This window comes from Aythya fuligula, chromosome 18 (genome assembly GCF_009819795.1).
Source record: "Aythya fuligula isolate bAytFul2 chromosome 18, bAytFul2.pri, whole genome shotgun sequence".
In the NCBI taxonomy this organism is placed as follows: domain Eukaryota; kingdom Metazoa; phylum Chordata; class Aves; order Anseriformes; family Anatidae; genus Aythya; species Aythya fuligula.
Genome location: NC_045576.1, coordinates 1,372,502 through 1,398,602, shown reverse-complemented (window position 1 = coordinate 1,398,602; position 26,101 = coordinate 1,372,502). Strand labels below are relative to the sequence as shown.

At 44.5% G+C, this 26,101-nt stretch overlaps 1 protein-coding gene across 1 annotated transcript in view; it reads left to right on the top strand.

The window, feature by feature from the left end:
• Positions 1-25,725, top strand: part of SHISA6 (shisa family member 6) — a 260,856-nt gene extending 235,131 nt beyond the window's left edge. The window contains exons 5-6 of the mRNA XM_032199647.1: positions 8,107-8,259; positions 19,453-25,725. Of these exons, the coding sequence (XP_032055538.1) occupies positions 8,107-8,259; positions 19,453-20,003 (704 nt within the window). The 3' untranslated portion in view covers positions 20,004-25,725. The remainder of the gene's footprint in view (positions 1-8,106; positions 8,260-19,452) is intronic.
• The last annotated feature ends 376 nt before the right edge of the window (positions 25,726-26,101 follow it).

Genomic DNA, 26,101 nt, shown 5'->3' with positions numbered 1-26,101 from the left:
GAGCTGTTCACATTCAACATCAGGTTCCCAGAGGTAAAAGGGTCTCAGTTTTAACTTGGCTTGTGGTTGTGCCACACAGCTTCTCAGTGCAAGGGTATGCCCATCACAGTGGGTCATGCAGCCATGAGATCATGGCGTGATTGTACCAAATTCTTCTGATGCAGGAAGGAATAACCACTAATTAATGAGGGGATCGTATATAATCTTTTCTGTCAGGCTGCTATCATTTAATTAACCTAGTGCTGTTTGCAGCTCAGCCAATGCAGGGTGAGATGAAAGTCTCCCTTTTCCTGCTGCCTGGCCAGCAAAAAGCATTTGCAGAGAGGTGACACGTTTGTGCTGTCCTGTAGAACGTGGCAAGTTCGGGAAGACACTTTCCAGTGAAGACCATGATGAATAACCAGAGGCAAGTGGGTCTGTCAGCTCATGGTCTGCCACACCAGGATTTCATTTCCACTGTTGCTGAGGACTCTGAACTCCCCATTGTGACTTTCAGCAACTCACCTCTGAAAGAAGGCTGTTGGCTTTCTTTCTGGTGTGGATCTGTTCATGTACCTAATTAATTCCTGGAGCACTGAACATCCCATTACAGAAATTTCTATGGGCCTTTGGCGACCTCAGTCTAAATTCTGCTTTCAGTAACCTTCAGGCCTCAGTTCCACTGAAATCAGAAGTTTAATGTTGGTTCCCTTAGCTCTAAACTTCAGCTCTAGACATTAGCTGCATATTTTAGCTCCAAATAGAGAATTCCACACCTGCTTCTGGAATACTGGGTATTTTGTATACAAAAGGTGAATGTGAGTGCTCAAGAACTCATTTCTATGTGCAACTAAATTTTGCGTGTGAAATGCAGGTACACCTTTTGATATGTTAATTTATTTTGTTTATCTACTTAGTCTTTATACAAAACAAGTACATACAAAATATTCCCTTATAAAAAAATTAAAATATGAAAAAATAGAAGATAGGTGTACAGAACTGAAGCAGTATGACATTAGCTATGACAAATATATATTGACTGCCTGGGTTCAGTTTCTGTAAAGCTTATTACTTTATTTTTTACTGCTACTTAAGTTTAATCTCATTATATTTAGTGCATATTTAATTACACTAAACCGCCAAAAGCCTTGTATAAACATTTTTATGTCTATATAAATAACAAGGAAATTGCTAAATAATATAGTTAGTAGGAAGTTCACGTTATAAGTTTTATGTCAGTTCGTTTGAAAATCATCTCAAAAAAATACTTAGTAAAACCAAAAACCATAAGCAACAAATGGCTTCACTTTGAGTTTTTAATTTGGTCAAGTGTTTCTCCACAGGTAATGTCTGGGTTTACTCTGACAGAGGTGAATTCAATTCTATAGCAGTACCCATTTGAACTTTAAACAAACTCCTATGCACACATGCATGTATGTGAGCCTCTCATTTATAACCCTCCCTCCCTCCCTCCCTCCCTCCCTCCCTCCCTCCCTCCCTTCCTTCCTTCCTTCCTTCCTTCCTTCCTTCCTTCCTTCCTTCCTTCCTTCCTTCCTTCCTTCCTTCCTCCCTTTTTTTCCTTTTTTTCCCTTTTTTCTTTTTCCTTTTTTTCCTTTCTTTCCCTTCTCTTCATTTCAAACATTCAGGACATCTTCCTTCCCACACAGTAACAGGACTTTGGGGGATATATTGCTATAATAATTCTTGCATCAATTTTCTAACATCAGACCAGAAGCTTTGATTTGGGACAATCCCAGAGGATATGAAAATGGTTCCCTATACTGTCACATCTCCTCCAGCAATTTGTTGAGAGTTCTATGTCTATTGTGTTTAAGATACTGTTTACAAAATCATAACAATTAAGGACTGTTTAAATTAGATTTATCCCCAGCAGAAATATATGTGAGGAAATTAAAGATAATCAGATCTTCAGTATATAACCTACGTAACAAGTACACACATTATGTTCACTGCACTTTCTGCAAAGCAGCAGGGCTTTAATGATGGAGATATCAGTGGCAATCAGTGATTCAACCACCTTGTGCACAAACTTTGCAAAGCAAAGTACACAGAGATTGGTGTGTTGTGGTACAGTTCCAGTTACACTCTCATGAGGCAGACTGGAGCCAAGTGTTTGGTGAATGAAGCTCACCATTCACCTGCCTTGACCTGGAAATTTACTGGTAATGTTCTTCAGTGCAGAGCCAGCCTCAGCACAAGGGGTGTATTTGTTTCACTTGGGTTGTGGGTGCATTTGAGTCACGCGACAAGCCTCTGATAATGTGTGCTGACCTTCCTCTAGTCAATAGAGGACAGAGAACAACCTAGGGACAGAGCACAGACAGAGGTTTTCAATGACAGCTTCCTTTACAGACTTCAGCATTGAAGCAACTGGTCTTTGCTTTTTAGACTAAATATTTCTTGCGTTCAGATGAAGGAATCACTGTTTTCATGGCCTTGTTATGGAGGGACTAAAACAGGGTCCCAGCTCTGTGTGCAGCCCCCCGGCGGAGCATGGATGCCTCAACATGCAGATAGATGCTGTTCTGACACCCTTGATGTGGCCCGTGGCCCATGGCCCACCCAGATGTGCCCCTGTGTCTCCATTCTCACCTGTGGGAGGACCCTGAGAAGCTTCTCTTTATGACAATACCACTGGAAAGCAAAGGGCTACATGAACTGGATAGCTCTGACACTGGCCTCAGGCTCTTCTTACAGAAGCAGAAGACCCTGAACCGTAATTGAGGCAAAACAGTGTCTTTATCCTGAGTGGACATGAGTGGAAAATAAATTAATTAATTAATAAAAAAGTTCTGGAGGTAAAACAACAGCATCATAAATATCAGAGCATGCAGAATTGCTGAGCCCAATGGCTCTTTACTATTTGCATTGCTAGGAATGCTGTTGGTGTAGAGCTCCCTGTGACACAGCCAGAAGGTTGTGGTGCTCCCTGCATCACCCCCAGCCCACCAGAGGCTTGTTCCTTGCCCTAGTCCCAAAGGGCTGAAAGGACAGCTTAACCCCAGTTAAGCCACCCAGGGTGGATGATTTGTGTCTCTCAGTGGCTAGAGCTAATACCAACTTACTTACTTTTCTGGACTGCTCCCAGGATCACACCTGATGTCTTTGCCTCTTCGAGTCTGCTTCCCCTCCCTGCAGGTTCAAGCTTTGAGCAGGAGGCACTTGAGAGGTGGAAGGAGTTAACAGGCTGATGTTTTCCAACTGCAGTCTCAAATTCAGCAGGAATGAGTCCTGGTTCCAGCAGTGCACGCTTCTATGTTCTGGCTGCTCTCATGCCAGAGCCATGAGTTGTTTTCTGCATCCCTGTAAAAAGATAACCAGCCTAGGGAGAAGTGAAAGTGTCTTTTTCTGTGATTGCTAAGTGTAATCATAATTTCTGAAGTTTTTCCTTTTGTTTTAGTTGGCAATATTATTCCTGTCACTCTGTGTTGTGGTGTGTAACTATGCTATGCCCTGTTAAGCACAGTGTGCTCAGAAGCATCATGTCAATAGTCCCTGGGTGATATAATTCAGCTATATCATTAAATCATGTGCATACGTTGTAACATGTAGGGGCATCTTGCAGTGTGCTAGTATAGCTCACCCTCTTTGCTTCTTAACCCTTTCGCCTGCTGTTCTGTACTCAGCCCTGAAAGACCTAATCCAAAAGTCATCCTGATATGCAGAGGTGTTTTATTTTCTACTAACTGAATTTTAAACCCCACATCTCCAACTCCTATAAACAAGGACAGCTATTCACTGGAGAGCTGCTGATTTACACCACAGAGGATCTGAGCTGGAAATGTATAAACTCTTTGAGATTCTTTGTGAGACATGCAAAAGACTATTAATAACAGTATTTATAACACACACACACACACACACAAAAAAAAGTGTGAAAACACTTATAGCTCCCTCCAAAAAAGCTGAAGATACAACTTGTAAATTTTAATTCCAGTGTGTGAACATCAGCTCTGTGCCTGCTATAGCAGCGTGTCATTCCCAGGATGGCTCAGGCGGTGCTAAGTCTTGGCACAGAAGGCTACCAAACATCATTAGCAACTAACAGATTTTCTTGAGGAATGTGTCCCTTTGTAAGAGCTTGCATCCAAATCAGAGAAGACTTTGTGTCTGAGCTTTCAAATGGCTGAGCAGAAGGCAGTGCTGGGGGAGCAGTGTGTGCTTTGACAGAGGACTGAAGCTAGGATGAGCTGAAGCTGAGCAGCAGAAGGCTTGGTTGTATCAGCTTCTCCTAGGTGACATTGTTTGGTTTCTCTGGGTGAATGTTTTAAAAGGCATCTGTTGAAATGTCTTGCAAAATTCACACAACATATGTGCAGACTCATATGCAAATATGGAGCACATCCTTTTTGCCACTTGAGCTTTGTTTAAAATTTTGCCATAAATTCACTTTTTTTTTTTTTTTTTTTTTTTTTTTTTTGGTTATCATCTGCTCCTGTCCTCATACATGAAAGTTTCCGTTCCACATGTAAACAGACTTTGAAAGAAACTGTCTTCAAAGAATAAGGACAGAGCAAGACACTTCACAGACTTCAGGTCTGGTCTCCACCACACAAGCTTTAAAAATCCTGAGACTGCTTCTCAGCCCTGTGCTTGCACACAATTTGCAAAGTGATGAAAGTACAATGAGTATCTCCCTGAAATGAGAGCAATTTTCTTTCCTTCATAGTTTATAAAGTAATGGGGCATATGCATAAAGCAGAAGCGTGAATTCATAACATCCACTCAGAGGCCAGCTGCAATTGCCATCCCTAGTGCATGGAGGGAAGTGCTGAAGCCTCCTAAAATCCATGCAGGTGACATGCCAGCCCTTGTAAAGGCCACTGCAGGAGAGGTGCTCCTCTGGCAGTCCCGCAGTGCCGCAGTGCTCGTGGTTCCTCAGGAGCAGAGCTCTCTGCACTGTCACAGCTCCCATCTGCTGTAGGGTGGCACCTTCTCAAGTCTTCCTCTAAGACCGTGATCCAAGTGGTACAGGGGAGCCTTTCTGAGTCTGGTCCATGAGTCCACTGGTTTTCATGGAAGTACAACAGGGTTTGGACTGTCTCAACAGTTCTGGCCCATGAAGCAGAAGAAATGCACTGTTCTTGCTTGGTAGGTCCCCAAGAAGAAAGATTAGAGCTTCAAAGGCCAAGTCTTTGTCCACAAAGATGCTTGCTCCCTTCCTGAACTTACTGTGCCAATGTTATGCAGCCTTGTGTGTTTGGCAGTGCTGTCCCATGTCACCAGCCCTGCCTGTGGCTGGAGCAATGCAGCACTCTGGCAGCAGCAATGTGAAACTGCTGATGCTCAGCAGAAGAGGAAATTCTGCAGGGTTGAGCCCTCTCCTGCTGAATTAATCAGAGAGACACTTTCTGAATTTTAAGATGTTGCATTGGCTGTAAAAAGGTGCGGTTGCTTCGATGCTGTAGCAAAAGGGAATCTTGAAACCAGTAGAAATGAGGTTGCTGGGTAATGTTCCCATTTCTGTAGTGCACTATGCACTGGGTGAGCTTCATTTCATCCATGTTCCTCTGCAAATAGCTTTGCAAGTTTGCTCAGACATGAAATGGGATGTGGCTGCAGGATGGAGGTGAGGCAAACATGGTCTAATACTGACTTTCAAAGGTAAATCCAGTAACCATAGCACATTGTCCATCTTCCAGTGGGCATCTCCCATTGCCCAGAACATAGAACTGAACTGGAATGAGTGGGAATGATGGGGAACAGAGCAGCGTGCCACCTCATCTGTCTTGCAGGAAATGGGGAGATCTCCCTATTTACATCTTGTTAATTAACTATGTCTTGCACCTTCCATAGAAGTCAGTAAGCACTACAAATGAAAAAGAGTGACCAAAGGAAATTGTGACTTAAATACATTGCAGGAGTGATGAACTACTAAGAAACTTCTGCTGAACTGTTCCCAGAATTTAAACTGCACAAGATGTTTCTCCTCACTAGAGCTTCTCAGGCCTCTGATCTTTCCCTCAAACTACATTATGCAAAAGACATCTGAAATTATCTTTGGTCATTTCAGTTTATTACTTATTTTACTGAATGATAAGTAGTGAATTTCAAGGTGACTTCTAATTTGCCAAAATCAAAATGATCAGTTCCTGACTGACTGGATGGAAAAAGCAGCAAGAAGATGCAGTGATTCTGCACAAGCCCATCAGAGAAATGTGTGGCACTTAATTTCATACACCTCATGCAAGCAGTCAATTAATGCTCCTGTTTTGGCACTGAACACAATACATATGACTGGGCTTATTTCAGCTTGCCCAAATGTCCATGCAAAATAGAGATTATATACAGGTTCTGGCCGTAAAAATTGCAGAGATCTTACCCCAGGCTCCTTGCCACACAAACACTAATAGGAGTGGAGATATAGTTTCCATGCTGATATAGTCTCTGTTGACTGGATAATATCTAATCAATTGTTTCCCCCTCCCTGATGAATATGATGCATTTCCTAATCCTGCAGTCAGTCTGCGAGACATGCATTGAAGTCATCAGAAGAAAAATAATGCTCTCAGAGAGATGACACATTAGCTATATGCTCAGTTGGGGTTATGTTCTTTTTACCAGGTAATAACTATTCCAGGAGTAGAGTCCTGCTCTCTAGCTCAAATAAGGCTCCAGGGAGGACCCAGGCAGCAGGGGAGGAGATGGTACAACTCCTGAAAAAAAAAAAAAAAAAAAAAAAAAAAAAAAAAAAAAATAATAATAATAATAATAATAATAATAATAATAATTGTGGGAAACAGTTGTGTTTGGGGCAGAAGCTGTGCTTTAATTTCCACCAGTCCATAGGTCAGGAGAGACAGAGGGTCTTCAGGCACGAGTGAGTACTGAGCACATGTTGCATTGCTCTTCATGAGCACCCTTTTGAAGAGTGGCAGGCAGGCGTGAAACCAAGCCTTAGGCATTCTGCTGCTCCTCAGCTGCATCAGAACATTTTGTCCTTTGATTTATATCATCACAGCACACTTGGAGTGGCCACCTCTTTGGTCTTTTGACCCAGCTAGTGCAACCCCATCACTGCTACAAGCCCACACAGAGCCCCTTCAATGACCCTGTAGCCTTTTCTAGCTTTGCTCCCAACAATATCAGCTCTTGCTATTTTTAATACTCTTATCTCTGCCTACTTTAATATTTGAACACCTGGGAGTTATAAATGCTTTACCTCAACAGGCCTCTGTCCCTCAGCTGAGCTGATGAAAGACTTTTTTCCATCCAGCCTGCAGCAAAGGGACATGATTTCAGTTACGAGGCAAACTCTGCAGATTGCCTGGACTTCGCTCTTAACATTGTAGTTCAGTGCTAATATTTATTGGCAGTGCCCTTGGCATTAGCATCCTGACAGAGGATGTTTTGACATGGGCTGGGGACTCCCTCAGTGACCAACAAAGTGGAAAAAGTAGAGGAGGGCGTCCTCCAACCCTGCTTCCTCACCTCAGGAACCTCTCCAGGCCTTGCCTCGTCTTGTGACTGCACCTAGATGAGCTCAGCTCTGCTTCATGCTTCCCATGTGCAGGGGATCATGGCCACCCTAGGGCCCACCAGATCTCTGGGGCTGTGGACTGGACTTTGTACAGGAGCTTCCAGGTTCAAAGCACAGGCCAGAAATCTGGCATGATGAGAGAGCAACTTGATTATCAGCCCAAATTAAAATGAACCCACAGACACATTTCTGTGGCTTTGAGGAACATATAACTTGCTTGGGTGAAGGTAGGTGATGGTGTCTGAACTTGTACAAGATGCGCTGGGGTTGGTCCCACCACACTGTGGTGCAGCCCTGCAGGATACATGACCCACCGTCCAGCAGCCCCTGGGAGGAGGGCTGCTCTGTCTGTCTGGGGGCTGTCAAGATGGCAGTTTGCTTCTCTCCATAATTGCTGTGGGAAAGGAAACAGATTCACAGGACCCATTTTTTACCAGTCTGTGGGTACCAAGCTGAATTATGCCCAAAAGCCTGTTGCTGAGGCTCGCTCAGATATAGCTCTCCTCCCTAGCCAGATCTGTGGGGATGGCTCACCTCTCATCTTGTTTTGGTGCATGCTGTGGACGTGTCTTTCTCTCTTTTGTTGTTTTTTTTTGTTTGTTTGTTTGGTTTTTTTTGTTTTACAGACAAGCCACGAATGAACAACATCCTTACTTCTGCCACTGAACCTTATGATCTGTCCTTCTCCCGGTCCTTCCAGAACCTCTCTCACCTCCCACCATCCTACGAGTCTGCTGTCAAGACAAACCCAAGTAAATATTCTTCTCTGAAGAGACTAAGTAGGTGCCAGCTCATTTCATTTCCTTTGTATCTCATTTGCTCATCAGCCGCGGTGGGAACAACTTTAAGACAACAATCTTCCTCCCTCTGTTGTTGCACTGCCCAAGTTGGCATCTCTGGTAATGATTCTCCCAACTGTCACTTCCCATCAAGGAAGAGTAGAGAGAAAAAGTCCCTTCATTACCATGAGAGCACATGTGGTTATTTGCTTACTGGCCCCCTCACAGGGCTGCCTCATATCCTCTACCTCATATCTGCTCCTGGTGGAGTCACCTGAGAATCCTTTTTCTTTGTGGCGGAGCCAAGATGAGCCAGGCTGGCTGTGTCTCCACCAGCCAAGCTCGCCTCAGTGCTCACCATCTGCACAAGCAGCTGAAACCAGGTGACAAACCTAGGCCAAAGAAAAGCTGCTGAAATGGCTGAGAACATCCATTTCAGTAGGAGCACCTCTGCCTTTCCTGAGCACTGCTGAAACCCACCATGTGTCATGGTGTGTGTGTCCAGAGCCGGTCCTGACCCACACCGTACACTGGTTGATGGTACATTTCTGATGTCTTGGAGTGTTGCTCTCTGCCCTGTTCACACCAGTTAGTATCTGTTCTTTCTTGCTGTTTTAAGTATTGCATTGTTCTGACAACTTTTCTGTAATGCTCCAGCACAACACTGTTGCTGATGGGAAATCTCTTCAGAAAGTCATGGAATTCTCTTCAGTTTGGTGGGATTTTGAAATAAGTGATATTTTTTGATGAAAAACCCTCTCTCCAGACTGAGACATCAAGTTTTTATTATGTTTCCAAGGACATTTTTGGGTGCAGTCAGGTATTTATACTGCTTATTTTGAAAAATTACTTAGGTGTATCTATACTTGCGATAGTTTCATTGAAGGTAGGTGGGGATGACAAGTAGATCTTATTTCCTTAGTCTGTATAAAATTTACATTCCCAATTCAGCCAGATAACAGAGACACACAAAATTAAGCAGCTGAGAAGCCCTTGGACTATCCATGACATAACATTTGGAGCTCTCTCTCCCAAACCATAAACATTTTCCCCTCCCTGCATCCTTGAGGTGAGCTGTCCATGTTCTTGCACAGTTTTGATGATATTACCTGATAATGGGAAACTCTTGAAATCATGACATTGAAACATTACTGATTTAAAATGTTGCTAATTTGAGGTGATGACTCATTTTAATTTCTCAGATGAAATTGCATTAAAATGTATCTTTTGAAAAGCCCCCCAAATGTTCTTTTATTTGCAATTGGTTTGCAAACACCTGGAATAAATACTTCCAGTTCAGAGGCTGGACGAGTTCTTGACATTATTGGGAAGAAGTTAGGGAAGCGCCCACCAGGAACTGCACCAATGACTGCTCTTGTTGTGATGAAGCGAATGATCAGCCCGTGATTCATCCATTGTGCTACGTGTTGTGCATAGATTGAAAGTCATTGAAAGCTCCTTGAGTAAAGGATATTGATGTAGCTCACTGAAACATTAAAAAACAACAAATGTGTGCTAACTGAAACTCCTACATCTTTCACAGCCAACATCTGGAAATGTATATTCGATTTGAACATTACTCTCTACCCACTCCTACCATGCTTACCTGACTCACGCTGAATATAAATTCACTCAAACCAAGTAATGCCACCCATGAACTGGTCATTACCTTGCTAAATGTCTGGCCCATGGGGTCTGGAAAATTTTGTTTTGCAGCTGAAGAAAGGATAGTTCCATCCATGTCCAACCTGCCCCTCAGTGTGTCACAGAAGAAGGGAATATGTGTTGTCCTCCAGCACTGTTTTCTAGATATTTGTATAAAAAGATTAAAACAGGCTTGTGTTAAGGTACCAAGCTCAAATGCCTTCAAGAATGTGCTGAGCAGAGTCCGCCTTCCTCTCCCAAGGCATTCCTGACCCTCTGGGCAATTATATCTCTGTCTCCATTCAGGGGACACCTGGCAGTCAACACAAACCTAAGAATATGAGAGTTCATCTCTAGCCATCGGCTATGGAAGATATGTGGGGTTCATTCACCCCTTTACCTTTTCAGCATCGTCAGCCCTAAAAGGAAATCCCTGCATTATACAAGGGAAAGAGAAGTTATTTTCCCATCACTGTCAGGTCTAGACCAGTCCATCACCTTGCAAAGAGCTTGACAAATGCTAAACCAACAGCCTCACACTATATGTTTAGGTAACTAAATAAAAACTTTCAGCTCTGAAAGAGCTAAGCACTCCATGCTCCCACTGGGCTTTCATAGACTCAGCACCTCTAGGATAACTGAATCATGTTCTTATATCTGGTCTTCTCCAGAGCCAAAGGAAAATAAGAAGCCACACTTTCCCTTCCAAAATGACAGCAACATCATTTTCTTAGTGCATATGTAGGAGCTAAAGACAACAGAAAGTCTGTGGGAACAACAACAACAGCAAAAAAGTCTGGGCTTTGCAAATGAATTATTACATTTGAACTTTTCATATTTAAAATACTTTGTTTCTAGTGAACTGCCTTCCATGCTTAGAAAAAATGAATTGTTCTGAAAAAATCAATAGCAAATATAATATTTCTATTTGAATCAAACAAAATGCATTAGATACTCTTAAAATCTGTGTTTCAGCTAATTGTCTGGGTTTCTTCAGGCTTTCCAGACAGTTAAAGGTCACTTGTTTTCCCACAGTTAGCAGAGGCAAGTAGGAGAAGACAGTTTCTGCCCAAGAACATCTGAACTGAATAATCAAGGAGTCTCCAGGAACAAAGACTTATTTACTATCTCCTTGCTAGAGATGAGGAGCCAGAGCTCAGTGAGGCTATGGTCAGATCTACCTCACCCTATTTTATCCTGCAGTAATCAGGCATCTTGTCTCTGTTTCATCCAGGCACCTCTATAACCAGTGAAGGACAGTCATATCCACGTTAGAAGGTGCCAGTCTCTCATTCGCTCCTGAGTTGCTCTGGCAAACTTACCTAGCCTGTTGCTGGATAACAAGCCTGATTTTTGATGCCTAGAACTTAATGAAGTATTTCCCAGTCTAGGAGACTCATCTAAGTGATTTGTGCAACAAGGAAACACAGCTGCTTCACAGCACAGACACCTGGAGACCCAGCTGGGGGGTGCTACCAGTAGAGCCAGGCTGGAGGATCTCTGAGGGCCTCTCCACGGGATGCTCTGTGCCAACTTTGCCCTCACCCTGCTGGGCTTGTGCAGGGGAAGAGCAGTGGTGCATGGGGTGTGGGATCATGCAGCCAAGCAAGAGCATCCATGTTAATTCTGCCCTACCCAGCACCCCAGGGAAAAGCTGCTTCCAAACAAGTGGGAAAGGTCACTCAGAATGGAAGCTGATGTTTTCAGGCATATTAAGGCACTCGGAATGGGCTGAAGAATCATCACAAATGACTAGGCAGCTTGAAACTGTTAAAGCCAATTGAAACAGGAGAGACAAGTCCAAAGAGGGAATACACTGGAATTGCTAAGAAAGAAAAGCAGAGAAGTACCTTTGAGAAAAACAAAAAAATTGCTCTGATGATCTTGCTTACAGACATGCACATGTTTTAGTCATGCTAACTTACAGCCATGAGAATAAAAACCATCCTTAGCTTTTCCACACTCTCTTCCTAGAACTCCACCAATGTACCTCATCTCCCTGATTACAGAATCACAGAATCACAGAATTTCTAGGTTGGAAGAGACCTCAAGATCATCGAGTCCAACCTCTGACCTAACGCTAGCAGTCCCCACTAAACCATATCCCTAAGCTCTACATCTAAACGTCTTTTGAAGACTTCCAGGGATGGTGACTGAACCACTTCCCTGGGCAGCCCATTCCAATGCCTCACAACCCTTTCAGTGAAGAAGTTCTTCCTAACATCTAACCTAAAACTCCCCTGGCTCAACTTAAGCCCATTCCCCCTTGTCCTGTCACCAGGCACGTGGGAGAACAGACCAACCCCCACCTCGTTACAGCCTCCCTTGAGGTACCTATAGAGAGCGATAAGGTCGCCCCTGAGCCTCCTCTTCTCCAGGCTGAACAAGCCCAGCTCCCTCAACCGCTCCTCGTAGGACTTGTTCTCCAGGCCCCTCACCAGCTTCGTCGCCCTTCTCTGCACCCGCTCAAGCACCTCGATGTCCTTCTTGTAGCGAGGGGCCCAAAACTGAACACAGTACTCGAGGTGCGGCCTCACCAGAGCTGAGTACAGGGGGACGATCACCTCCCTAGCCCTGCTGGTCACACTGTTCCTGATACAAGCCAGGATGCCGTTGGCCTTCTTGGCCACCTGAGCACACTGCTGGCTCATATTCAGCTGACTATCCACCATCACTCCCAGGTCCTTCTCTGCCTGGCAGCTCTCCAACCATTCCTCTCCCGGCCTATAGCTCTGCTTGGGGTTATTGCGCCCCAGGTGCAGGACCCGGCACTTGGCCTTGTTAAACTTCATGCAGTTGACCTCAGCCCATCGGTGCAGCCTATCCAGATCCTCCTGCAGAGCTTTCCTACCCTCAAGCAGATCGACACATGCGCATAGCTTGGTGTCATCTGCAAACTTACTGAGGGTGCACTCAATGCCCTCGTCCGGATCATCGATGAAGATATTAAAGAGGACCGGCCCCAGCACCGAGCCCTGGGGGACACCACTAGTGACTGGCCTCCAACTGGACTTGACTCCATTCACCACGACTCTTTGGGCCCGGCTATCCAGCCAGTTTCTAACCCAACGAAGTGTGCGCCAGTCCAAGCCTAGGGCAGCCAGTTTCTTGAGGAGAATGCTGTGGGAGACGGTGTCAAAAGCCTTGCTGAAGTCAAGGTAGACCACATCCACAGCCTTTCCCTCATCCACCCAGTGCGTCACTTTGTCATAGAAGGAGATCAGGTTCGTCAAGCAGGACCTGCCTTTCATAAACCCATGCTGACTGGGCCTGATCGCCTGCTTGCCCTGCAAGTGCTGCGTGATGACTCTCAGGAGGATCTGCTCCATGAGCTTCCCTGACACTGAGGTCAAACTGACAGGCCTGTAATTTCCCGGGTCTGCCCTCCGGCCCTTCTTGTAGATGGGCGTCACATTTGCTAGCCGCCAGTCAACTGGGACCTCCCCCGATAGCCAGGACTGCTGATAAATGATGGATAGTGGCTTGGCCAGCTCCTCTGCCAGTTCTCTCAGTACCCTTGGGTGGATCCCATCCGGCCCCATCGACTCGTGCACATCTAAGTGCCGTAGCAGGTCACCAACCAGTTCTTCATGGATAGTGAGGGCCACATCCTGCTCCCCATCCCCTTCCACCAGCTCAGGGTACTGAGTATCCAGAGAACAACCGGTATTGCCGCTAAAGACTGAGGCAAAGAAGGCATTGAGCACCTCCGCCTTTTCCTCATCTCTTGTAACTAAGTTTCCCCCCGCATCCAGTAAAGGATGGAGATTCTCCTTAGTCCTCCTTTTTGTGTTGATGTATTTATAGAAACGTTTTTTGTTATCTTTAACGGCAGTAGCCAGATTGAGCTCCAGATGAGCTTTAGCCTTCCTAATTTTGTCCCTGCACAGCCTCGCTACATCCTTAAAGTCCTCCCTAGTGGCCTGCCCACTTTTCCAAAGCTTATAAACCCTCTTTTTTCTCCTAAGATCAAGCCACAATTCTCTGTTGAGCCAGGCCAGTCTTCTTCCCCGCCAGCTCATCTTTGGGCACTTGGGGACAGACCGTTCCTGCGCCATTAAGATTTCCCTCTTGAAGAGCGCCCAGCCTTCCTGGACCCCTCTGCCCTTCAGAACCGCCTCCCAAGGGACTCCACCAACTAGTGTCCTGAGCAGCTCAAAGTCAGCCCTCCGAAAGTCCAATACAGCGGTTTTACTGGTCCCCTTCCTGGCCTCGCCAAGAATAGTGAACTCCACCATTGCGTGGTCACTCTGCCCAAGACAGCTCCCGACAATCACATCCTCCACCAGTCCTTCTCTGTTTGTGAAGAGAAGGTCTAGCGGGGCACCTCCCCTGGTAGGCTCACTAACCAGCTGCATCAGGAAGCTATCTTCCACGCTCTCCAGAAACCTCCTAGACTGCTTTCTCAGGGCTGTGTTGTGCTTCCAGGATATGTCAGGGAAGTTGAAGTCCCCCACGAGTACAAGAGCTGACGATTTTGCAACTTGTGTCAGCTGCCTGTAGAGTTCCTCATCCGTCTCCTCATCCTGGTTCGGCGGTCTATAGCAGACCCCGACCAGGACACTAGCCTTGTTGTCCCTGCCAATCCTAACCCAAAGGGACTCGACCTTGTCGTTCCCAGCCTCGAGTTCTACAACCTCAAAAGACTCTCTAATTTAGAGAGCCACCCCACCACCCCTTCTGTGCTGCCTGTCCCTTCTATAGAGCTTATAGCCAGGCATTGCAGCACTCCAGTCATGAGACTGGTCCCACCACGTCTCCGTGATGGCAACCAAGTCGTAGCCTGCCTGCCGCACGATGGCTTCCAGCTCCTCCTGTTTGTTACCCATGCTGCGTGCATTGGTGTAGATGCACTTCAGCTGGGCCATTGCCTTATCCTTCGGCCTTGCCATCGTTCCCCCTGGCACAGCCCCAACAATCCTAGCTTCAGCCCCATCCCCCTTCCTACCTAGTTTAAAGTCCTCTCAATGAGCCCTGCCAGCTCCTGGCCCAGGATCCTTTTTCCCCTAAAAGATAGGGACCCGTCTGCGGCCATCAGGCCAGGTGCTGAGTAAAGTGCCCCATGATCAAAAAAACCAAGATTTCTGCGTTGGCACCAGCCCCGGAGCCACGTGTTTAACAGGTGGGCTTTCTGTGTCCTCTCTGAACCCCTCCCTGCCACCGTAGGGATGGATGAAAACACCACCTGCACTCCCGCTCCATCCACTAACCGACCCAGTCCCCTAAAGTCTCTTTTGATAGCCCTCAGGCTTCTCTCTTCGATGTTGTCACTGCCCGCCTGGACTATCAAAAGAGGGTAATAGTCAGAGGGGCGTACCAGGTTGGGAAGCTAAGATTAGTGTCGGAGGAGCTCTGCTCTGCCTTACTGCGATGGGTTTGTCTCACTCATCTTAGACATATTGAGGTGAGACATATGAGGAAGAACACTCATTTAGGCATTCCCTCTAAATAAGAGAAGCAAAACAAAAACAACAACAACAACAACAAAACAACGCTCTTGGCCAAGTCAGCTCGTCCTAAAGCCAAGTCAAGATGAAGCACTCAAACATTTCTGAAGTTTGATGAGACCAACCCTGGTCAATGTTCCAAAGATTAACAAAGGGGGAAAGAATGGGAAGGGGGAAAAAATGTCTAGAAAATGTAATTTCTAGTAATTCCACTTCCAAGCATTTGAAAAACATGAGTAAAGTCCCACAAATATAATACTGATTTTGAAAGAGGAAGAGGAAGAGGAAGAGGAAGAGAAGAGAAGAGAAGAGAAGAGAAGAGAAGAGAAGAGAAGAGAAGAGAAGAGAAGAGAAGAGAAGAGAAGAGAAAAGAAAAGAAAAGAAAAGAAAAGAAAAGAAAAGAAAAGAAAAGAAAAGAAAAGAAAAGAAAAAGAATTAAAAAAAGAAAAAGAATTAAAAAAAAAAAAAAGAGAGAGAGAGAGAAAACTCACTGTTAATCAATAGACCAGTGATTTACTTTTGTCTACTCATCATTTCTGTCCTTTAGAAATCCACTCAGGATACGTTTTTGAATTTTAAGCACATCCATGAGGGAGAAACTTGTTTGATTGCAGTTTTATTTTGGCTAAAATTAAAAATGTCAGTTATCACATGAGCATCAATAAAATGATAAGGGATAGCACTATGAATGCCTCATTATCCCTGTGAACTTTCTGGTGCAACAAGGAAGAGATGAAACAGACTAGCAGGTTTCAGGTCTTGGAGACATTTGGGTTTCAGCAGACAAATATAAACAGACATCAGCAGTTCCACCACCACCCATGGGGTGAAGCACCTGGAGCCTTGGAACTCAGAAGCCTGGAGGTGTGCTTGTTTCACTGCTCTTCACTGCAGTAGAAAAGTTGCCACAGAGCTTCCTCCTTGGCACAAAGGCACTCATGTGACACAATGCACCCAACCCCTCCTCAAACTCTGCTCTCCATCACCAGTCCAGTGCTGCTCAGCTGGCACTACCTTTCAGAGACAGCAGCCTGTTAAATGTCTGCTTTGTGCCTGCTTAAGCCAGCTAGCATGGAGTTTGTGGTTTTGATTCCTCTGAGATGGAGATGTGAAGTTTGTCTGCACCTGAAAATGTTTCTGGAATATGTAGAACATGTAGATGTGCCAACATCTACATGTGTCTCTCAGCAGCAAAGAAGGAGACAGCCTGCATGAGCCTCAGAACACCTTTAAAATGAAATCAGGTCCCTGAATGGGTTAGCCACTGCTAGTAAAAGGCCATGGAGACTTCTACACTGCTTACAGAGATGGAAAATGGAAGGAAAGGATATATTTTTATGTTTCTAATTGGCTTTTTTTTTTTTTTTTTTTTTTTTAGAGTGTAGACCATGCTGCATTTTTTACCTAAATTAGCAAGGAACAACTTTGAACCACTTTTAATCAGCTGATTCTGCCACCTCACTAACAGAATCAAACTGCTGCAAACGTCACTTAAACTGGTTTAGCTCCTGCTGGCAATTACCACAGCCAGGTGTGAGCATCCAAGCACATCTCCATTTGGGATGTTCTCTGCTTTAATTACATCTATTTAGAGTCACTTGGGCAAATCCAGCAGCAGTTCTCTCTTCCAGAGCAGAGGCCAAGTGCCAAAGTGCTAATTGCTCAGCTCCTATTCTGCAACCAGCCTTACACATCATTATCAAGTCTGTGCACATTAAGTGTATGCAAGTCTATCTATGGCCACATGATAGAAAACAGATATCTAAAATTCCTGTGGCCATATCAAAATTCCCCAGTCCTTCTCAGGCTTCATATAAGGTGATTTTGAAAGGACAAGTCATTTGATTCCAGGGGAGCTGCTATCTGACCTTTGCAACAAGATTCCTCCAAGAAGTTTTTGATGGCAAAAAGCGACTCATTTCTACAATATATACTCTAGTAAGCAAAGCTAATTCATGGCAAGCATGCCAACAGAGGAGTGCTCTGGGTAATCTTCATACCCTGGCAATTAGTAGGTTGTAAAGAAGAGCTTGACTGAAACGATGGTGCTAACAGGGCATGCATTTCAGCACACATATTCTCAGTTTGTATTTTTGGATGCTGAGATAAGACCAACCATTCTCTTCACGAACCTTCTAGGGTATTTGGAATATTTGGAGAAACATGAATAACGGCAGCCGGGGGCATGAAAGAGAGCGCTGAGCATGTGGGAGAGGAAAGGAGGAGACCAGTGCGTGAGAGCATCCATCACAGGCTGCTTAAAGCACTCTGAGTTCCTCCTGAAGAGCTTAAGACACTAATTTTAAACTGTTCTCTTGTGAGCTAACTTTTGGGGTGTTGTCAACACTTGGTCTTGTATCATAAGGCATTGGCGTTTCCTCAGATAACTCTGCCTCGTGGGACAACTAGCCAATTCCTCATCCAATGTAATGTCTAAAACCTATAGATCTATGTCCGTGTCAGAGTAAACAGAGCAATTTCCTCACCAAATTCCTATTTAACTACTAGGTATTTTGAATGTCTACATAGACTGTAAGCATTTGAAGACACAGGGTCTGGACCCACCATCCCCTCAGAGCCATGTCTCAGGACAAGGTGCTGTCCCATGAGAGGATCATCTACTTCGCACACCCCATGGTTGCCTAGACTGTCTTGCAGCAGAGATTTGCAATTTTTATCACTTGAGCAACCTCAGCAACACCACACATAATTTTTTCCTCCTCCTCTATCTGATACTTTCCCATCTTACATCACCTACATCAATGGAGTGAAATACTAAAGCTGAGAAAAGGGGTTATTTTTTATTATCTTTATGATATATCTGTATTGTATTTATCTTATAGGCAAAAGACTTTGCAAATGAATTTTATGACAGGTACTAGGAGCTGTGTGTGGCCTATAGGAGATGAGGTCTTTGCCCATCAACACTTGGCTTGAGATTGATAATGAAAGGGTATATTGGATCATGCGCGTTCTCAACTCTGTAGTACCTGTGCTAAGCAGCTCCCATTAGGTCACTTTGCAAGAGATCTTGCTCTCTCTGTAAGGTGGAGAACTTCACTTTACCTTTGTGTGGGGAAGCTTCGTGCATCCTGCAGTCACAGGCACATCATAGCAGTCCACAAGCTGCACTGGCTTTGAAGCCCAGCAACTGTTGATTAATCTTACATATCTTACCTGCTTATGGCATATGAACATCAGTTAGTTTTACCAGAAAGTTGGGTTGTTTGTTTTTTGTTTTTTTTTTTTTTTTGCTTCATCTTCAAATTGCAAGTTGCTTGAGTCAGAGTCAGGTTATTCCATCTGCTCTGGGATTAAAGTGATATGTTGGGATATATCTGCAACACATGACATCCTCATATGTTTGAAATACAAAAAGATGATGCTGTGTGTCTGTGTCTATGTGCTGAGTTATCATTATCCTGAGCAACAAAGATATAGTTTAAGACAGAGAAGAAGCAAAATGAGCAAGAAACTTTTCATGAGATAAATTCTACAATATCAAGCAAAATATCTGGAAAAACTGGAAAATAAAATCTCAGACAGATGATTCAATGTCTTAGAGAGAGCCCACCACAGCTACTTTTCTTTTTTATTTAAAAACAGACATTTAAAATGCAATGACATCAGTTAGGGATGCCACAGCACATCTACATCTGAGGCCAAAAACGAGGCATGGGTTTCCCCAAATGGGAAACTTGGCTGCTCCAGCTCACCTTCCCTATGCTTCCTTTGTATTGCAAAGGTGATGTTGGATAACTTCGCCATGACTTGCTGTTTGTTTAAATCGTGTCGTACCAAGATCTGTACTCAGCAACGCATGGAGTCTGTTGTGTCATGGTGTGGGAAGGTGTGATGCATCACACAGGGAATAGCATCTGTATCCATGCATTTGGAGCTGTCTCTGTTTGCCATAAGCCCATGGCCACACAACAATGCAGGGCTGGTGCCTCTCTGACAGGCAGCATCCTGACGTGGATGTCCATGCCCAGGTCCAGCTGCTGGAGACAGTCCTCAGGAGGCTTCTCCACGGCTGTGTGAAGCACACAGCCTGTGGGACATGGCTCTGACATTTCTAACTGTTCCCCTTCTTTTCCCACAGCTGACAAAGAGGCTGATGAGTATTACATGAGGAGGAGACACCTGCCTGACCTGGCAGCCCGGGGCACGCTCCCTATCAACGTCATCAAAATGTCTCAGCAGACCAACCACAGGGAGAGGCCCCGCCGTCCCATCAGGGCCATGTCCCAGGACAGGGTGCTGTCCCCTGAGAGGATCATGCCCGAGGAGTTTAGCATGTCCTATGAACGGATCCTCTCAGATGAACAGCTTCTGTCCGCCGAGCGCCTCCACTCCCAAGACCCCCTGCTCTCCCCAGAGCGGTCGGGATACCCTGAGCAGTCAATGTCACGGGCATTGTCACACACAGACGTCTTTGTTTCCACACCCGTCTTGGATCGCTACAGGATGACAAAAATGCACTCCCATCCCAGTGCCTCAAATAACTTGTACAATACCTTAGGTATGAACCCAACTTCCGCCAAGCGCCAAGCATTCGCCTCCCGACGGCACAACACAGTAGAGCAGCTGCATTATATTCCAGGACACCACCATCACTACCGTACAGCGAGCAAAACAGAGGTGACTGTTTGATATCATGACCCCGAGCATTGTAGATATTCAGTAAGGACTGGGGTGGCCACCTCACCCCATACTGCAGTGGCCTTATAGGCCAAGATAACCTCTAATAACTCAGTGTCTGAAAAGACTTCTCTGACAGTCCCACCCATATTGTTGTTTTTAAAGCCACCCCTACATTGATGACATAAGGAGAACCCAACCAAACTGAAGTTAGTGAGGGATAATGGAGGAAATTTCCTGACATGCATCAGTTTCTGTCAAAGAAAGCCATAGTAGTAGATGGCTCCTTCCAAGGGCTCACCTGCATTATCTGATTATTTTTATCAATTTAGGACTTTTCAATTGCTACAAGTAGAACCAGTCTCATGCAGCCTGTGACGGGGAGGAGAAAATGCAGCACCCCATCCTGGTAGGAAGGGGCCCTGTTCTCATCCCTCATGCCAGCCATCAAGCTACCTTTCAGCAGCAAGTAGGTAAGCTTCTGGCTGCTGGGGATCACCTCCAGACAGCTCGGTATCAGCCAGCACCCATCCATCTGGTCTTCCTCACCCTTGGAGCAAATTCAAGGGAAGACTTTGCTAGGGGACTGGCAGATCTAGGGACAAGAATAGCCTGGCTGAGAAATAACAATTTAGTTTATATTAAATATGCTCATAAGATAAAAATATACTAGTGCCTACAAATCGCCTGCTCTCTCAGTGTAGGAAGTAGTGGGGTTGATGTGTTCAATAAGCACAAATATACTGAAATGCTTGTTAGACCCTTTCTCCACATTCTAGTATCTCAGTGTCTCCAACATGTAAATAGGAAGGGAGAACAGGCTCTCTCTTTCTTCAGCTTCTTGCCACTGCTGAGCCTACAGCACCAGAATTTGTTCAGCTTCATGCTGCTGACCTGTACTGGGGGAAGCCCTGACTCCACGAAAACCCCTGCCAGGAAAGCCTATCATGGTTTTCAGTGAGCCTGGGTTTCTCCACAAGAGTTTCTTTTCCTGACAGTATTTTCCAGTGGCCCAGTTCCCCTGTTGCTAGACATATTTCCTCCTCTCAGTTGCAACTTAGAACTCTGTATGTAGCAAATCTCTTTCTGTCCCTTAGCAGAAACACAAAGCTGAGGGTGTCTGTCTACCAAAAAGTAGGCCGGTAATTTTCTGTGATTGTCTTACTAGGTAATGGCCCAGGAAAGAAACCTTCCACATTCCAATTCCACTGAGTCCCAATCCTAGCCATGCAGTTACATTTCATGCATATAAATTATATATCCAGCATAATTATAATAAATGGGCATGTTGTATATCTGATATAATGGTAATTAGATACTGTATATTTGTAAAATCTTTAAAAAATAGACTCATGGGTCCAGAATTTGTGAGGATTTTATCTCTGGCTTTCTATACAGCTTGAGATCTGATTTGTTTATTTATTTATCTATCTATTTATTTATTTATTTTCTTCATTTTTGCTCCTATCAAATTCTGTAGAACCAACTCACACTAGAATGCACTTCTTTGGCCAGGAAAGGATCTCAGAGGCCCCCCAGACCCAGCGCTGTAACTGCAGTAGTGCCGGACACTATCCAGCACTCACTGTCCCTGGTGTGAACTCAAAGCACCACCACATGCAACACACACACACACACACACCCCTGCACCCAACCAAAATGACAGGCACGCTCCCTCCTTGGGGTGAAAAGATGACTGACTTTAGGTTGCAAACACATTCCCATATGGTACTTTTCACATTCTGCTTACCCACATTGAGGCTTCTCCTACTTGACTCTTTACTAAACTCCATTTAAATTATCTCTGTTCTCCACCCCTCAAATACTTCCCACCTCCTGGCCTTAATGCTGTTCCCAGCTCAATACTACATACAAGGATTGTGGGTTGTTGTGAATTTGACTCTCACGTGGCAGCTGATGATGCAGCACCTGCATCTTCTGGTGCAGGGTAGGCACGAGGAGCATGCTGTCTACTCCAGGTGGAATTTAGAGAGGCCACAGAGGGGGAGCCAAGCTGACTTTCACTGTGCTGCAGTTTTCAAAAGGGATCCAAGGCCCTTCTCTTTCCCACACCATCCTGGGGTTGCTGCTCCTAGTTCATGGACTTTCTTCTGCCCCACCTGATGGAGACTGTGTTCAGAATAGAATTCATCTGAGAGGAGTACTGGGGCTTTGTTTGACGGAAACTGAGATGGGAAGGAACAAATAAGTGTCTCCATGGTCCAGATGGTCAATAACATGCAGCATTGGGCAAAACTGTTCTGGGCAACAGACAAATTTATCTGTGGATCAGGATAGAAGTTCAATAGCATGGGAGGGACAAGAGAGAAAAGGCTCACACCTCATCTCCTGACCTTTCCTTTGATGGACACTCCTCTCCCCAACTTCCTTCAAGCTCCTCAGCTCAGTCACTGGCTATTTCTTCACAGAATGCAAATCCCTGTGAAAACACTGCCTTTGGTGACTTTCCTGCAACGTGAAATTCATGACTGATTTGAAGAGAAGAGAAGTGCACGCTACTGATGGGGAGGCAGTCCTTACTGAGATTCTGGGGCCTTTCCAGTCAATTTTGGACCATACAAAGCCAGGGTCTTCTCTGCAAGCAGGGAAATGAGAACACTGTGGGAGAGGAGAGTCCAATCTAAACTCTCCAGGAGCTGAGGTGGCAGGGACAGAGGAGCAGAGTGACCATGTGAGGCCACGGGTAGGTGAACGCTCCTCTCTTTCCACTTCCATGGCTGTATGTCTCAAGCTCTAGTCCTTGTCTAAGTGTTCAGTTTGTGAGCTAAGAAGCTGCGGGACCAGATGCAAATATGGAAAATTTTCACTCGAGTAGCCCATGCAGATGCTATGCTGTGCTCCAGGACCTCAGAGCCTTCTCTTATACTGACTAACATCACAAGCCCTCTGATAACTTGTCTTATTGGGCAATAATCCTCCAAAGAAATCGTGGCCCTTTTTCCTCACCTCTTCCACCTACACAACAGTCTCAAGCAGATGTGTCCCATGAGAACCATTAAAAAAAATAAAATAAAATTCTAGGCCAAATCTCTTCAGGGACTCTGTCACTACCACACAAAATTTTCAGCAATTTCTTTGAGAAGGCACCATGGCCTGGATGACTGCAATTTGTTTCTGGGCACTGTGTGTTCCCATGGCTTGAGCTGTGTGCTGGAATGTATTGCTATCTAGAGTTGTAGCATTTCAGCACACAGAGGTGTTCATCATTTTTAACTTATTGCTCATTCTGAGAGTTTGTCACTGAAAAGACCCTTGGGCCAGGACTGGAAGTCAAGGTCCACAGCCTGGTCCCTAGCACTTCCATTTTCTGTGGTCAACACATGATGATAATAGCAACTATTCCTATTCCGCAGAGACATTATGAGGGTTCGTTCCATGATGTCTGTGAAGTGCTTTGAGACCCTCTCACAACAGACACTGTAGAAAAGCAAAGCATTTTTATTATTATTTGTCATCATTGTCCTGCCACATCATGTCTGATGTGTTGCAATCCGGTGTCTACCTGGAAAGAGAGTGCTGGGTAGGGGGATGCAGCTCCCCAGACTTCCCACTGCTTTCCTTCTGGTCATGGTCCCACTGGCAGGCAGCAGCTCTTAAGGATGCTGTTACCTGCACTGTGATTTTTCTGCTTTCTTCTTCTCTTGTCTGAGTCACCATCTCATTCTGCACTCAGGAGGAAAGCAGAAAGCAGTCACATTCCTCTGTACAGTAAAATATAATCTGCCTTGATTAACCTAATGTACTATGAAGAATTGATCTGTCTTTTTCTCCAACTCACAGGTGGAAACACACATCTGTGGAGCATCCAGTTCCCAGAGTGCATGTGCAGGGACTGGGGGAGGGTGATGTAGAAAAGTTTATATTATTTCCTACAAACTGATAATTATTTGCATTCCCCAAGCAGCAACACCTAATAGTGAGCTGCAATGGGTTTTATACAATTATCTCATTAATACAGATACATGTATGTATATGTGTATATACATAAATACTCATATATATATATACATACTGTAAAATGTCATTAGATTCCAAATGACCCTGTACGAATTTAAGCTTCCAAAATTTATTGACTCACTCTTTGAAATGTGGAAAACTATTTTTAATGAACCATGCGGATCACCACACGGAACAGAAATTTTGTCATAAAAGACTTCTAATGACAGTGAATTGTGTTTTACGGAAAAATGAAATATTTTTCAATGTTTTAATGTTCCTTTTATAAACGATGCTCTGTTACTGGGGGATGGGTGTGGGTGGGTGGGTGGGTGAAACAATTACTTGGAAATAAGCCCTCCTTTCCTGGCCTAGATTTAATTTCTGCTTACTGTTTTGCTAACCTGGCCGGCTGCAAAGCTAATCCCATGCATCTGGGCTTCCTGCATGTATATTTCTGTTCTTGTGTCTATCAGAAGCTTTCCCACCAGAAGTCTGCAAGAGCCTGGCATCAAGTTTTTGTAAGAGATGGGTAGTTCCTGGTAGCTGGGAAGATTTCTTCATCTTCTTCCACAACAAACAAAACCATCGTGAAACAGGGTAACTTTAATTGTATTTGAAGTAAGTGTTCTAATTTGTGATCAATTTGCCATCTGCAGTTCATGTGATGGAGAAGTAGCTTGTCTTAGGTTTGTTTCAAATTTAATGCTTGGTCCAGAAGGAGGGACTCTGCTGAAATATATTTAACACATACAGATTTCATGATCAGGTGTATTTCAGTTGAGTAAAAGTTAGTAAGGGGAAATATATGAAAAGGGGGCTTAAATATTTTCATAAAATGTGTTGTTAGCAATAAGCCTGTGCTGGGGTTGTTTCTTAGAGAACAACCACTTCTGTGTTGTGTGTCTGTAAGTGGATGGTGGAAGGTGTTGTTCCCAGCCTCTCTTAGCTGGTTCAAGGCTGCAAGAACGTGCCCTCACTGAGCACAAAACCCCAGCCGTGAAAACCAACCTACGCTTCACTTGCTGGGGGCAAGGGGAGAATCAGACCCGTGCTGTGAACATGTTGGAATAAATCTGGAAGCCAAATCTGAGCAGCGAGCGAGGTGATATCCCACGTCTCCACCATGACCCGACAGGAGGTCTCCACCAGAGGAGACGTGCATTGCCCCAATCCCCACCCTCCGCCCATGTGCTTCGTATCCACTCCCAGCCTTCCATCTGTAAACCTGCTAGACATTTTTGTAGCAAGAATCTCTTGGCTCTGAGAAAGACACTTCTTACTGTAATATTTTTAGTTTGGGGGACAATATTTCCTAAGAGGGGTTAAGTGGATATTTTTGTGCTTTAGCCCAGTTTATGGATTCCATGTTTATTATACAGTAGTACTGAAGAGGAAGTACATTTGTATCTGTAACTTTGCACAGACTCTTGGTTAACCATTAAACAAGCTTCAAGATGAGCAGTATTTGACTGTTTTTCTCTGTATTATTCTTGTTGTTATACTTACCTGTAAAAGCACATTCTGTATGTACTGTAAACAAAAATATTATCAGTTTAGTAAAATTTAGAGTCTTAAGGATTTTTCCACTTTTGTCAGTAACAAATATTTATGGATTCAAAAATAAAGGCAATTTCAACATATAAATTGTTTCCTTTTTGATACCTATTGGGGAAAAATAAAAGGCCATTTTCTTGGCAGCCTTCCCAACATTTGTAACCAGCGTTTGAAAGGTAGATATCTTTATGTCTGTGTGTATTTAAATAGCATCTATTAAAACAAAAGCTACAAGGTCTGGAAGAGTCATTATTTTTATGTATTTATTTATTGCATTTCATCATTATGCCAGGAAATAGCAGAGTGAAGAAGCAAGATATTATTACAAGTTGTAAAATTTTGTCGCTCAAGCCTATAAAATTTTATTTTAAAATTGGCCTCCTTTAATTTTACATTGGCAAGCCGTGATTCACTATCCATCTAAAAGGCTGTACTGCAAAGTCAGTGAAGTGTCCCATAGCACTGGAGGCTTCAAAGAGGACTTTCCTTGGCAGCTTGGCACACGTAGGAGTTTCTTCATCACTCATCCACGGTACGAGCAGTGCCAGTGAAGCCAGAGTGTGTTCCTCACTAAACATCCCTCATCATGGGGGAGG